This window comes from Aptenodytes patagonicus, chromosome 7 (assembly GCF_965638725.1).
Source record: "Aptenodytes patagonicus chromosome 7, bAptPat1.pri.cur, whole genome shotgun sequence".
NCBI lineage: Eukaryota > Metazoa > Chordata > Aves > Sphenisciformes > Spheniscidae > Aptenodytes > Aptenodytes patagonicus.
The window spans coordinates 10,809,612-10,823,477 of NC_134955.1; the positions used below are offsets into that span (position 1 = coordinate 10,809,612).

A 13,866-nucleotide genomic window follows, 5' to 3' on the forward strand; every position below is an offset into this window, starting at 1 on the left:
TTAGCAGAGCCAGAACCCCTTGAAATTACACTTCACTAAAGTAACTTTCTTTTCTGGGGACAAGAACTGTCAAGTATGACGATATTATACGTCTGTTTTCTTTTCAAAGGTTGTGTTGTGGCAAGAATAAGCTTATCCTATTATACAACAGTTTGTTCTGTATTTTTTTCCATTCTCAGAAGGCCCAGACACCATGTTACTGCTGTTACTCTACCTTCAATTACTAACCATTGTGCCTACATGGCAGCTTCTCTTCCTACCACTGTGTCCTGGTGACAGTGTCAGCTGTCCCATGCTTTGCCACCCTTCCTCCTCCATAGTTTCACTTACTGAACCTGATTTTTCAGAATAGAGGTAACTGAAAAGCCCAGCTTTGCTAGAGTCTTGCACTGTTCTCCTAAGCGTATTGTCTACAACTTACAAAGTAATTCCAGACATGCGCAATATCCTTGCTCTACAGCTGTAAAAGCATAGCTGCTAAAAGTAGTATCTAGTAAATAGGGTCTCTAAAAGGAATGGTTCCCAACTCTTTGGAAAGAATCTCAGTATTATCACCATCTTTCTTTTCCTGTCTTTCATCCATGGGCTGTCACTGCATCTTTCTACTCTACCTCACTTCCACCCTGCTCCAGTAACACTTTGTTATTAAATCAAGCTCTGCTCCGCATTATGCTGCATACCACCCGTTATAAAAGATGGTTCAGTGATCGGCAGCATTCATAACAAGCCCATGGTGATTACCAGAGATCACTCTTCGTGTCTTGACAAAAAGCCAGTCAAATCAAGGGCAGATGAGGGGCAATAAGCCAAAGAGCCGAACTATATTTATGATCTATTCACCCCCTGAGTAACCATCTGCACTGACCACAGAATGTGAATTCACTCTGGAACGATGTACAAACAGCGCCATGCATGAAGGCAAACATTTCTCCTCTATGTCACTCCTCCAACACTGTTTATACTTGTTTCTTTCAACTGGCTCATTCACTTCTCTTTGATCAGCTTATATCCAAAGTTGGTATTTAAGTTCAATAGGGCAAGAACTGCATTAGTACTTTTTTGCCCTAAAACTTATTTTTCTTTAGGATAACAACAAATTCTCAATGCAAGAGCGCAGTAAATTTGTGTATGCAAGATTAGCTGCTAACAAGGCATGACTGCCAATAATTTCCTCACAGTACAGTAGTTACCTTCTCCAGCCTGAAGCACACTGTCCATGCTGTGTGGAGAAGCCGCAAGCTGTGGAAAGGCTGCGTCTCCACTATCAAGTACGTTGGTGCTGTGGATTTCAAGAATTAGAAGAATCAGTGATAGAAAACCCTGCGAAACAGTCACTCTGCCAGTGTGTCAGAATGGAATGCTTCAGGGTTTAAGTAGTTTGTGAGTCACTATCACCTCTGTGAAAGAAGCACTGTGGCTGACACAAAAGCTGGATAAACAACAGAAATAAAATGCCACGTTACAAGTCAAAGTGTGCAATGCAGAACCCAAACAGCTTCTCTCATAAGAGAATTTCTTTACAGCAGTTACTCTACTGTGAAGTCACTGCACCTGTACAGAACTCTCAAGGAAAAAGAAAAGGAGGGGGAAAGTTCCTACATAAGCAAAGAAATGCGTCTCCTGTAAGTCCCTACAAAGACTGGAACCCCACGTTTTCCCAAAGAAAGAAAATATTTCTATTTCTGCAGGCTTTAATAATTGCAGTAGTTTAATATCTGTTTATCAAACTAATTCCCCTCTCCCCAGGTATGCAGTTCTGGATGTTATCTGGAGAAGACACCTGTTGTCATACAGAAGACGTGCACATATTTAGGTCAAATCTCATCTGAAAGCAGGGCAAAGCAATCAGCATTTACATGCGTCTGCTAAGGGAAAAAATACTTACGAAACGACTGTATTTGTTGAGACAATGTATTCTACTTCTTTGGTCCAAGGGTTCATGAAACTGAACCAGCGACTCCGCAATGTAATAAAAGAGCCATCTTTTATTTTAAACTTGTAGCAGTTAGTTGTAATTTTTTCTCTTGTCTGCAAAACTAAAGACAGACAGAAAGCAAGTAACCTTGTGTCAAACAGGCACCATGCCTACATAAGCAGAGCCTTTATCAGGGAAAACTCAGTTAATTACTCCCTTCACCCCTGAAGAACAATGCTATTTCTGCAGCCATCCCCCCTCACCCAACCTGAACCTCAAATATTCACTAAAAATCCATGGAAGTCTAAGATAATCATAGTTTGGCACACACAGCACAATATTCTTAACTAAAGCGTTTGCAAACAGAGAGATCCAAATATTTTTAAGTTGGTTTGGTTTTCTTAATACACAATTGTTCCCAATATTTTTTAAAAAGTTCTTTACTGAATTATTAGTAATCGTACCTTGTCTATGACATTCTGCAAGATGTCCTATATCATCTTGATGAAAATATTCGTAACACGAAGTACCTAGAAGTTCCTGGGGTAAGTATGCCAGAATGGCTGTTGCCCTTGGGGAAGGGAGGTAGAGGAAAATAAGAGGAAAAAAAATCTGTTTCAAGTTGAAGTACTAGTGACAGGTTACTAAAACTCACACTGAAGTTGGGTAAGGCTCAAGTAATGCGGAAAGGTATTTTCAGCTTAGAAGGTAAAAAAATTCATTAAGAATACTCTTTTTAATTATCAGGTAATTTAAAAAGTACATAACACCAACAGCCCTCAGATATTACATTTGACCTATCACCACTGGGGGGGATGTAAGACTTCCTAAACAGCTTTGGAGGTGTATTATAATTTTGAGAATTTAAACCCAAAGAAAGCTGCCTTGTAGCAGCCACAAGATAACACAAAGCTTTCTGCATAAAATGTCATTGAAATATAGACATCAAAGGTTTGAAGAACTGCTGTGTTCCTTTGTGTACCCACAGTGCTGCTGCTGCACAGAGGCCAAATTGTAGCATAACAAATGTTTCAGGAGCATTTTCTCTGCTCTGGTCACAAGCCTTAGGAGTGGGACAAAAAACCCACCCCAAACCCTGCACCCACACCCATAAAAAAGAAAGGTTAACAAATAGAACTGTCCTGAATAAGCACTGAGAGACCTACTATGTGTCTCTGTTTTAAATCGGACAGGAGCATGAAGCAAATAAACTAACTTTTTGATTCATCAGAACCAGCCACAAAGTCAACTCATTTTCTTCCTCATCAGAAAACTTTGGAACAAAATACACCTGTGATCTGCAACATGGGAAAGACATGGATTCTTGATCTGACTCAGGTAGTCTTCAAGGAGCTGTTGGCAAGGATAGAGGACACCTCAAGAAACTAGGAAAAAAAGACTGTGCATCAACTTGGTAACCCAAGCTATAAACTAAGTTCAAGAGGAAAAGGCAAAGCAACACTGCAGGTAAGTGACAACGAGCTATACAACAGCCTAACACAAGGTGAAAGGGTCATTCTGGACAAGGAAGAAGCTATAGTGGGCCAGTATGCTAAACACCCTAGAGATCTGTATGTTAAAACACGACAAGAATTATTTCTTGAGGTGTTAATGATTTAGAAGCTGTAACAACTTTATTAGGATAACTTGTGCTGGTTTTGGCTGGGATAGAGTTAATTTTCTTCACAGTAGCTAGTATGGGGCTATGTTTTGGATTTGTGCTGAAAACAGTGTTGATAACACAGGGATGTTTTGGTTACTGCTGAGCAGTGCTGACACAGGGTCAAGGCCTTTTCTGCCTCTCACCCCACCCCACCAGCGAGCAGGCTGGGGGTGCACAAGAAGGTGGGAGGGGACACAGCCGGGACAGCTGACCCCAACTGACCAAAGGGATATTCCACACCATATGACGTCATGCTCAGCATATAAAGCTGGGGGAAGAAGAAGGAAGGGGGGGACATTCAGAGTGATGGCGTTTGTCTTCCCAAGTAACCGTTATGCATGATGGAGCCCTGCTTTCCTGGAGATGGCTGAGCACCTGCCTGCCGATGGGAAGTGGTGGATGAATTCCTTGTTTTGCTTTGCTCGCACACGTGGCTTTTGCTTTACCTATTAAACTGTTCTTATCTCAGCCCACGAGTTCTCACTTTTACTCTTCGATTCTCTCCCCCATCCCACCGGGTGGGGGGAGTGAGCGAGCAGCTGTGTGGTGCTTAGTTGCCGGCTGGGGTTAAACCACAACAACTCATCTAACCCAGAATACCAAGATGAAAAATAACAGATGGGGAGAGAGGGGCAGGGGAGAATTGCTGTCATCTTGTACATTAGGGATGTGTACGCTTGCCTCCAGCCCCCAGAAGATAGCATAAGACAGACTTTTGAGGGTATCAGGGAGAGACAGTACATTACTGCTACCATGGTGCACAGAACACAGCCAACACCTGGGAAATCATTCTAAGACTTCCCAGTGAAGGAACAAACAGTTGAGATAGGAACAAAGCAAGAAAAGCCATCCAGGAAGACCCTGAAATGCACACCATTTAATTTAGAAGACAGAGAACACTGTCAGAATCAAACCTGCAGAAGCCCTAGAGAAACTGCTGAAGAACATCAGGATAGAAAGTAACATGGTTGAATGACTCCAGGGTAAGAGTCTGAGATCCTCACTAGAAGAACAGAGAGCAAACAAAACTAGTGAACTACAGTGAACTTCGATTTTGTACATTTCTTCGAAGAAAATCTACTGAAGGAAAAATGATAGTTCCTTGAAGAAATCAGTATAAGATTCACAATTCCAAACTATTCCAATGCAAATTAAATAGGAAGGGTAATAAGGAACAAAGCTAGGTAGGTCCATCACCTCTTCTGCAATCTCAAAAAAGCCCAAATGAAGTATTATAAAATATAGAAATTAGTACACATTAATAACTGCGAATAAGAACAGCAGGAAAAGCATTGAAGCACAAAAAAAAAAAAAAAAAATGAAGTGCCACTGACAAAAACCAGTATTTACATTTTTTTTATTTTCCCCACACACACTAAAAGCATTCAGCACCAACCAGGAGGTTTACACCTGAAGTCCTCATTGACAGGAAGCTCTAAGACCTCAGCCTTGGAGAAGGAAACATTAGAAGTATTCACGAGAGAACTTTTCAAACTGGCTTTTGTCTGGTGAATCTTATCTGCTTACACCTTATCTGAATAATAGGTTTGATGAATTATTTATTTCAAATAATAGGTGAATCTTATCTGCTTACTTAATCTGCTGACAGCTCCAAGACTGCTTTGATGAGTTATCTCAGAGCCTGTTGAGAACCACAAAAGCATCAAAATGTAGAGTCTATCTTTAAAAAGGAAGAGCCAGGGACCAAGTAAATCTTATTCCAGTATCTTTGCAAGAACTGAAGTAACCAAGCCTTTTAACAGCACCGCAGTGGTGGGAAACCTGACATAGATGGGTAACAACCAATATGGGCAACAACCAATATGGGCATCAGTAAGCGACTTGTCCAGCCCTTTAAATTTACTTTCATAGCAGGATAAACAGGCTTTTTGGAAAGAAGATGCACCAAATTACAGCAGATGTCAAAAGACTTAATGAATTCAAGATCTGACCATATTCTATTAAGCAAGGAAGGAAATTGTTCTTGCCCTTCTTGAATCTCATCCTTTATTTTTCCTTAGCTTGCTTCTCCAACTTAACAAGGCAACTCTGAATTCTGAAGCTGTATATGACGTCATCTGCCTATATAATAAACTTAATCTTACTCTCAAATTCACCATCCAGAGTCATTAAAAGTATTGAGAAAGTAAGAGGTGGGATGGTTCTCTTTAAAGCTCTGTTCAGTGCAGCCTGCCATTTTGACAGTGAACTGTTAAGTAGTTCTCTGTCTGTGGTAGCCCAGCTAGTTAATACCTAATCTATAGCAGTTCTTCTCCAGGGACCATGCAACCCGTAAGGACAAAAAGTTAGGGTCACAGAGAGTTTAAGAAGTGCTTCTTTCCTAGATTCCCTTGGGCAAATGGCAAAGCAACCGTGCAAGTCTATATGGAAAAAAAAACCCAACGTAGAAATAAATTAGTAGTTTTCAACTTTTACAGGTGTCTAAACATTCTCCAGTGGAAGCACGGATCATAGGATGCCAAGTTGAAGCCTACAGATGAGGCTTACTTCTCAAAAATTCCCTTTCAAAAAGCTCTTTGAAGTAGTATACGCATTCCAAGGTCTCTAAACAACAGCTGGAAAACAATTAAATAAGAGCATATGTGTTTAAATCCAACGGGTCAACATTTTCAGAGTCCTACTATTTTAGAAATACTTCAAAATTATCCATCAGGGGAATACATCTGATCTTTTGAAAATAAAACTCGTTCATAGAATCATAGAATAGTTTGGGTTGGAAGGGACCTCTGAAGGTCATCTAGTCCAACCCCCCTGCCATGGGCAGGGACATCTTCAGCTAGAGCAGGTTGCTCAGAGCCCCGTCCAACCTGACCTTGAATGTTTCCAGGGATGGGGCATCCACCACCTCTCTGGGCAACCTGGGCCAGTGTTTCACCACACTCAGCGTAAAACATTTCTTCCTTCTATCTAGTCTAAATCTACCCCCCTTTAGTTTAAAGCCATTCCCCCTTGTCCTGTCGCAACAGGCCCTGCTAAAGAGTTTGCTGGCATCTTTTTTATAAGCCCCCTTTAAGTACTGACAGGCTGCAAGAAGGTCTCCCCGAAGCCTTCTCTTCTCCAGGCTGAACAACCCCAACTCTCTCTCATAAACTACCATACTTTGGCATGACAGAAAGGCATACTTTCTGAGCAACAGAAAGGCTACAAATGCTCTCATAGTTCCCAGAGTGACCACCAGCTCTAAGCACTGCTGCAGAAAAGCTGGTGTTTCAAAAAGCTTTCTATCAAATTAAAAACAAAAAACAAACAACCCAACAAAAAAAAAAACCCCAAAACAAAAAAAAACCCCACCCACCAAAACCCACACCACACACCAAAAACCCCAAAACCAAAAAACCCAACCACCTCAACCAGATAGATAACATTAAAAAAAAAAAAAAGAGATTCTCCTTACTGCACTTCCTCTCAAGACTATCAGCTCTATTTCCTCTCAAAGTCCACTAAAAATCAGCTGACACACCAGACACACCCCTGAAACAAATTCCAGCAGGCAGATTCTGGCAGAGTTTGGAGCCTGGGCTTTTTTTACACAGTAAGTAACTGAGCCTCAGCCACAGGCAACCTGAAACAGCCTCATCTAGGCAGTCTCAACCCGTCTTGACAAGGAAGGGAAACAAACAAGCCCTCTTCAACCAACCCAGCGTAACCCCTCCGTTAACATCCTTCGACCATCCTTTTCCCCTTGATGATGCCAGTTATTTCGATGGAAGACCCAGGTCATGTGTCTCTGCTACTTAAGAAAATCCAAGCAATTTCTTTTCAAAAAGATAAGAATTAGCCTTTTAGATAATAAGTAAAATGGATGTTTGAAAGAAGATATCACATTGGTACAAGTTCTCAAACCTTTTCCAAGAAGTAAAGCTTATTAAAAGCCTTCTTTCTTACAAATACAAAAGATCACATACAGAAGTATTAATCCAGCAGAATATGTCCAAGTATATAGTTAAATAAATGTATACGCTATCAAAGCCTAATGCAGCCTGTGCAATAACTTAACTACGTAGTGTTTGCAACAGTTTTCAAACAACAAAGAGGTAGTAATTACAAAGTCCAGTTTAAAAAATAGGACAGCATATTCTTCTGAGGATTACATATATACATTCCCTTAACAAATGGGCAGAAATGATCCCTGGATTATTCTGTATAGCAAGCCATTTTTTTGGAGGTTTTTTTGTTTGTTTAAATTTAATCAGTAATACTGAATAAATACACAGTAATAGCTTTGAGCTGGGTCTCAAAAACCAAAATAACTTGCAGTCAGGATTTAGTAAAAAGCTGAAAAGAACAGTCATTCCTTTTTTCAATAGTATTTACACTGCTTTAAGTAAAGCTGTCAGTAAAGCAGCGTTGGACAGTGACTTATCGTGGAAGTTATTACAAGTATTCTTACCTCTGATCTACAAAAACAAATTTCCCGTCTATTGCATGTCGAGAAACATATTCTGTAGGTTTCACCCTGATCTCACCGTTGACTGGCTGTGGTACTACATGAGGATGCAGCCGTCCAATTGCAACAAGACAGCTTAAATTACAACCCTCATTATCTGGTTCATTATCTTCATCTAGTCCCATTTTTGTTGGCGGCCAGCTTTTTAAATATCCTGTACTATGAATAGTGCAAAAGCTTTTGCGGTCTGCTGTAAAAAGAAAAAAGAAAAAAAAAAACACAAAAAAGCAGTTAGGTCACGGATATTGCTTTGGAGAACGTCATCTCAGTTCTGCTAATAATGCCTCTCCTCTTTTACCCAGGAAATTTGGGATACTGTTCACTAAGGGATTGTTCAGCACTCCTGCTTCAATACAGCTAATCTGAGATAGTTCAATAAACAACTTATCTCTGCAAAACCACTGTGTGTACTGAAACACCACATAGTTCAGACCAAGGTTGCTTTTGATAATCTTCAAGTAGAAATTGCATCACATTTTATTATTTCAAAGGATGCAAATAATCTAAAGGACTGTTTGAAGAAATTAGTATATTAATAAATAAGATGCCTTTTTCAACTTAACATGAGGCTCCTACAAAAAACTGGAACAATTTGTTTGGCAGAATATACACTGTTTGGGGTGCACAGGGGATAGCTGTACATAGGGGTGAGGATGAAGATTCACACTGACAAGTAATACAGTCGGTATCTGAAAGGAGAACTCTTAAGCCTGCTCAGTGCTGAGGAATATAACTGCAAGGAAGACGACTTTCATAGAGAGGCAGAGTAAAAGGCTTATACCTAACTGCACAAACTGGTTTCCTCAGGGATGAGCACTAAAGAACGATCCAAGGTTGAAGCTGTGTCTGAAACTAGCAGGAAGTACTTGGGGCAGCTGTCACATCCAGAGACAAAACACTGAAGTTGCCTTCTGTTCTCTAGTTGACACTTTCCACTAACTAATACCAAATGTATTATCCAAAGTACTCAAAGAAATTTTCAAATTTGGACTAAATATATACTCCAACATGTCTAGAATAATACCCTGCAGAGGAAAAAAATTATTACCAACTTTGATAAGGTTATGACCAAATACTTCTGGTGTAGAAATGCTATGTTTCCAGTACTCGGGACGTACCAAAAACACAGATGAACTCAGAATAAACTCATTTTTTAAGTTGGATATCCATCCAAATATCACTTGTCAAATATGGGGCAGAGAAATAGAATGGGTAACAGCTCCCCTTTGTTCGAGACATTGGCTAGAAGGTCAAGACTGAATGTCACATGAGCAATGTCTGAAGAAGATGCAATAATCACACCAGAACTGTCAGCACAAACTGCCTGCAAAAATTTCAAGAAAGCAGAGAGGAGAATTCGGCTTTATATGCTGCTACAGAGCTACTGGGGGCAGGGGAGGGGGCAGGGAAGTATGAAGAAGTAACAGACCTAGACACAGTTCAGTATCTTAATAAGAAACATTGTCAGTGTTCAATAAATGTAAAAAAAAAAATTAACCACTGCAAATGAGCAACTGTATTAAAAAAAAGTCTGACAGCCATTACATTTGGTAATAAAATACGTAATTGTTACCTTTCTTCTTTGAACAGGTTGAAGGAAAATCCTTGTCTTCTACTTTCACTGAAGGTCTATTGCACTTCATCCTACAAAAAAAGGACCGTCTTGCTCCAGAACAGAGTCGCGATGGCCCAGGTGTTATATCAGTTTTAACTGGGAGTCCAGCTGTAGCAAACACAGAAAGTGAGGAAGCCTTCTTTGTCAGGTAAAAAGTTAACCATACAAATTATTACATACAACCCAACTGTACGATCTTTCAACCTTGCTGGGACTTACACAGAAGTCCTTTTATAGTCTTCAGAAGCAGAAGTCCTATTTTGGAGTTTTTCATGTGACTGAGTATGTGCAGGACTCAACTGACCATATCAACATGAGAATTTCTGATTACACTTTCTAGTGTGAAAACATTGACACAAGCTTGAGAACACAGGGTTCTAAATGCAAAGATTAGCAAAAGATTGTAAAAATCCACACAAGTTTTGCAGTAAATGTTGTGATTTCTTTGAACACCAATGAACTGATTAAAAATAGACAGAGATTATTTACCCATAACCAGAGCAGTACTTCATACATATAGTCACTCAGTAGGCTCATGACCCTTCAGACTGGAAGACTTTCCTATCACAACACCCACCCAGAGAGCACAGATGCATGCATACAGCAGAAGAGGCCCAGTGACATTCCAGGTCCACCTCAACTGGTATGTTCCTAAACATCAGACTTTTTCATTGTTCTGATGAAAGGGGGGAAAAAAGGTAGCAGTGACCTACACAGGGACTGCAAATCCCCAAGATCTCCAGTTACGTGTAAGTCTCTAGCCTCAAAGAAATAAATGCATATGAACATGCCCTAACAGTAAGTCCTGACCTTTACCATATTCTTGCAGGAGATTCTTAAGATTCTTTCCTGTGGAAGTAACTGGAGAAACACAGTACCAAAACAAACATCAACTCTGGGAGCCAACAGCAGAGTGCTAGTACAACCAGACCTCCAGGAAGATGCCTGGCATGCATCAGGCGCACAGGTATCAGCAACGCCAGTGATGCAGCTGGAGCTCCAGGGGACAGTGCTCCAAGAGCTGATGGAGGATTTAAATCACATAGCAACTTTTCCACAGCTTGCTATCCACTTCAACCATTTTTGCATGGGGATATGTATAAACAAACAGCTATAAACATGTACAAAAACTTCTAGGGCCCTGTAGGCTTTTAACTTAAGGAGGAAAACAACAATGCCGATGTTTTAGCATAAAGTGTGCCTCCCTTAAAATTAGAATTGAGTGAGGTCACCTCAACGAGGTCAGACTATCCTGCACCACATGCACTCTAAACTGCGCCTCAGGGGTGAGAGTACAAGCTGTGCCCGAGCCACTCACGCCAACATAAAAATACATACATACATGCTAGTACTCTTAAGAATATGAGTTCTTGAAATTCTACCAATCAGTCTATCATAGCAGATGGGAAGACTGTAATTCATAGTATTTATTTTTGCCCTAACTTTGTCAGAGGCATGCAAAAAAAGGAGCTAGCACTGGCTATACATGCTTGACAACCAGACAAAACCAGGAGCCAGAAAAACTTCAGTTGATCCAGCTGGAGCCTCTAGGCTCACTGCCCTGGAACAATCTCTCTCAGCTTCAGTTTCTGAAGTTGAGCTGGTGGCTTCTTTGAAATGAGATCCTAGAGACTTCTGCTCCTGACAAGCGTAAGACTTAATGACCTGGAAATCTGCAGTTGTAAGATACAATCTTCTACTTAAGCAATGCAGACTCCTGTTATGAGAGTGAATTAAACACCCACTCACTTCAAAAGCAGCACAGATAACAGAACTACTTTAAAACACCAAAGTAGAATAGAGCTAAGAGACATAGCAGGAAATTATTCCAACTAGCAGGTTAAAAACCTTGTAAGAGAAAGGTTAGGTCATTGATGGAAGTGGCAGTAATAAATTCCTCTATCTTGACTGACAACTAAGGATAACCAAAATAATACTGAGTGTTTTCTGACCATTGAGAATGACAGATTAGAACAAATGCTTCAATGGGAAAAATTAATCCTTTGATGCCTGGAAAAAGAGAGGATACCTCACAGGTGAAGCCAGTTAAAACTAATACATCTATACTGCAGCACATGCCAAACCTACTAGCTTCTACATTCAGGTTTCTTTTTTTTATTTTTTTTTTTCTTTAAGCTAAAACTTCTTTGGCATGACACACAATCCAAACAGCACCCCACACACACACTTCGGATATTAGACAAATATTCAGGCTACATGACACTTTTGAAAAAGGTGGTGATACTTACTTTTTGCATCTATAAGCCTTTCTCGTGGCGCAGTATCAGAAGAAGAGAGCTGCTCCTTCACTTTGGCAATGTCTTTAGGATGAAGGTAATCAAATAAACTTTGACCAATCAAATCATTCTGTAGAGATTGAATATTCAGTCAAAAATTAAGATATTTGTTCAGTATATTTTATCAATTTTAGCATCCATTATAAACAACCCTTTTACATACAGGTCTAACCAAGGAACATCAAACATCTGAGATCCAGGATTTAATGGAAGATACGTTTTCTCTGTATATTTTTAAGTTATGACTACATGACATAGTAATTTATTTCATTCTTTTCAGTAAAAGTTTTGCAGAAATAGCATGCTTAATCCACCACCACCAAATATTCTGGTTTATCTTCAGTCTCACTTCATATGCTACACATTTGAAGGAAAAAATCATAATTGCAAATGTTCTCTTTCAATATTTACAGGATTAGTTAGGTATATACTAAATACCTACTCAAGACTGGCTGAGGAAAACTTTCGAAGCTAATACAGTTTTTAAATTTGGTAAAGAGGACAGATGACAGAAAGAATGAAGAATATAAGTTAAGCCTCACGTTAAGCATATATTAAAAACCTGGCTTTGGTATAATTGCTTCCCAGTTTCCATTAGTAAGTACGCTAGCAAAACCAGAACAGACAGAAAGAAAACTAAGTCGAAAAACCTCACGTGAAGCTATTGGAAGAACCTTAGACTGATTTTTCAATATTTGCTTACACTCCCAATTAGATAACTGTCCTGGTTTCGGCAGGGATAGAGTTAATTTCCTTCCTAGTAGCTGGTACAGTGCTGTGTTTTGGATTTAGGGTGAGAACCTTTTTATAAGCCTGAGGGTAAATCCCTGATCAGAATGCAATCATCAGTGAAGTAAAGTTAGTTCCTTTTCACCTCCTCAGTTTGAATGGAAACCAGAAACAATTTTCTCTAATGACACAGCAGAGAAAAGCTCTTTCTTTGCAACAAATCTCAGCTTTCAAGACAGACTAATCACATAAATACCCCTCCATATAAACATATAATCATTAAAAAACCCACTTTTAAATCTTTTAAGGCCTAACATCACTTAAAATGGAAAAGAATACCTGACTGTAGTTGAGGATCTTGAAGACAGATTCTGAAACAAACAGTATCTTCCCTCTGTCACAGCCCACAACAAAAAGAAATCCATCTGCTGCCTAATTGGGGGGGGGGGGAGTAAATTACTAAGTTATACATCCTCATTGCATCATTATAACATTTTAAAACACTTTGTATACAGTAGGATTTCTACACTAGGACAGCTGTCTTAACATTTAGAGATAACTGAGTCAACAAGCAGATATGAAATTACAATAAAGGTTTTATTTGCATCAGCAAACATTTTTGGCATCATTCTGGGCATCATGCCCAGAATTTAAAGTCACTTGTATGGGAAGAAAGAATCCATGTCTTGTCCAATAATATTATGATTATGTTTAATAATGCCTTCAAATTAAAATATTATTTTAACTGTATTTATTCCATAGTTCCTCTTTTAGAAACCAAACATAACCTGGATATTTATTTATGTGCCTGTAGGCAAGTAATTCCCATTTCAATAGTACTCTTTTTCAGTCACGTACAAGCATGAAGGATTAGGCCCCTAATTTTATAGCTTTCAAGTCACAATGCTGCAGAAATTAAATTCTGCATATACTGCACCTGGACACTGCAGTGCTTCACAAATTACACAAGCTACTAGAAGAGCTTAACCATTGACAAGTGATTTATACTCTCCACACTATAAAAGAAGTACACAGCAAGCAGCCAAACATACTAAGTCATGTTACATCAGTGACCTCAAAAAAAGTGTTTGTTATATCATTGTATGCTGAAGATCATGTCAAGGTAGCCCACGGCAGAAAGACTGCAGAAAACAATTTATGTAATTTTGGTTCATTCCA

The 13,866-nt window shown here is 39.5% G+C and overlaps 1 protein-coding gene across 4 annotated transcripts in view; it reads right to left on the reverse strand.

Moving 5' to 3' along the window:
• Window positions 1-13,866, reverse strand: part of BMAL1 (basic helix-loop-helix ARNT like 1) — a 56,428-nt gene that overhangs the window by 5,818 nt on the left and 36,744 nt on the right. For 3 of the 4 annotated variants that reach the window (XM_076343940.1, XM_076343941.1, XM_076343943.1), the window contains 7 exons: window positions 13,027-13,119; window positions 11,911-12,028; window positions 9,620-9,769; window positions 7,990-8,236; window positions 2,380-2,486; window positions 1,886-2,036; window positions 1,191-1,279 (listed from right to left, as the gene is read on the reverse strand). In XM_076343940.1, coding sequence (XP_076200055.1) covers window positions 1,191-1,279; window positions 1,886-2,036; window positions 2,380-2,486; window positions 7,990-8,236; window positions 9,620-9,769; window positions 11,911-12,028; window positions 13,027-13,119 — 955 coding nt within the window. The remainder of the gene's footprint in view (window positions 1-1,190; window positions 1,280-1,885; window positions 2,037-2,379; window positions 2,487-7,989; window positions 8,237-9,619; window positions 9,770-11,910; window positions 12,029-13,026; window positions 13,120-13,866) is intronic. The other variant, XM_076343942.1, reaches the window with a different exon arrangement.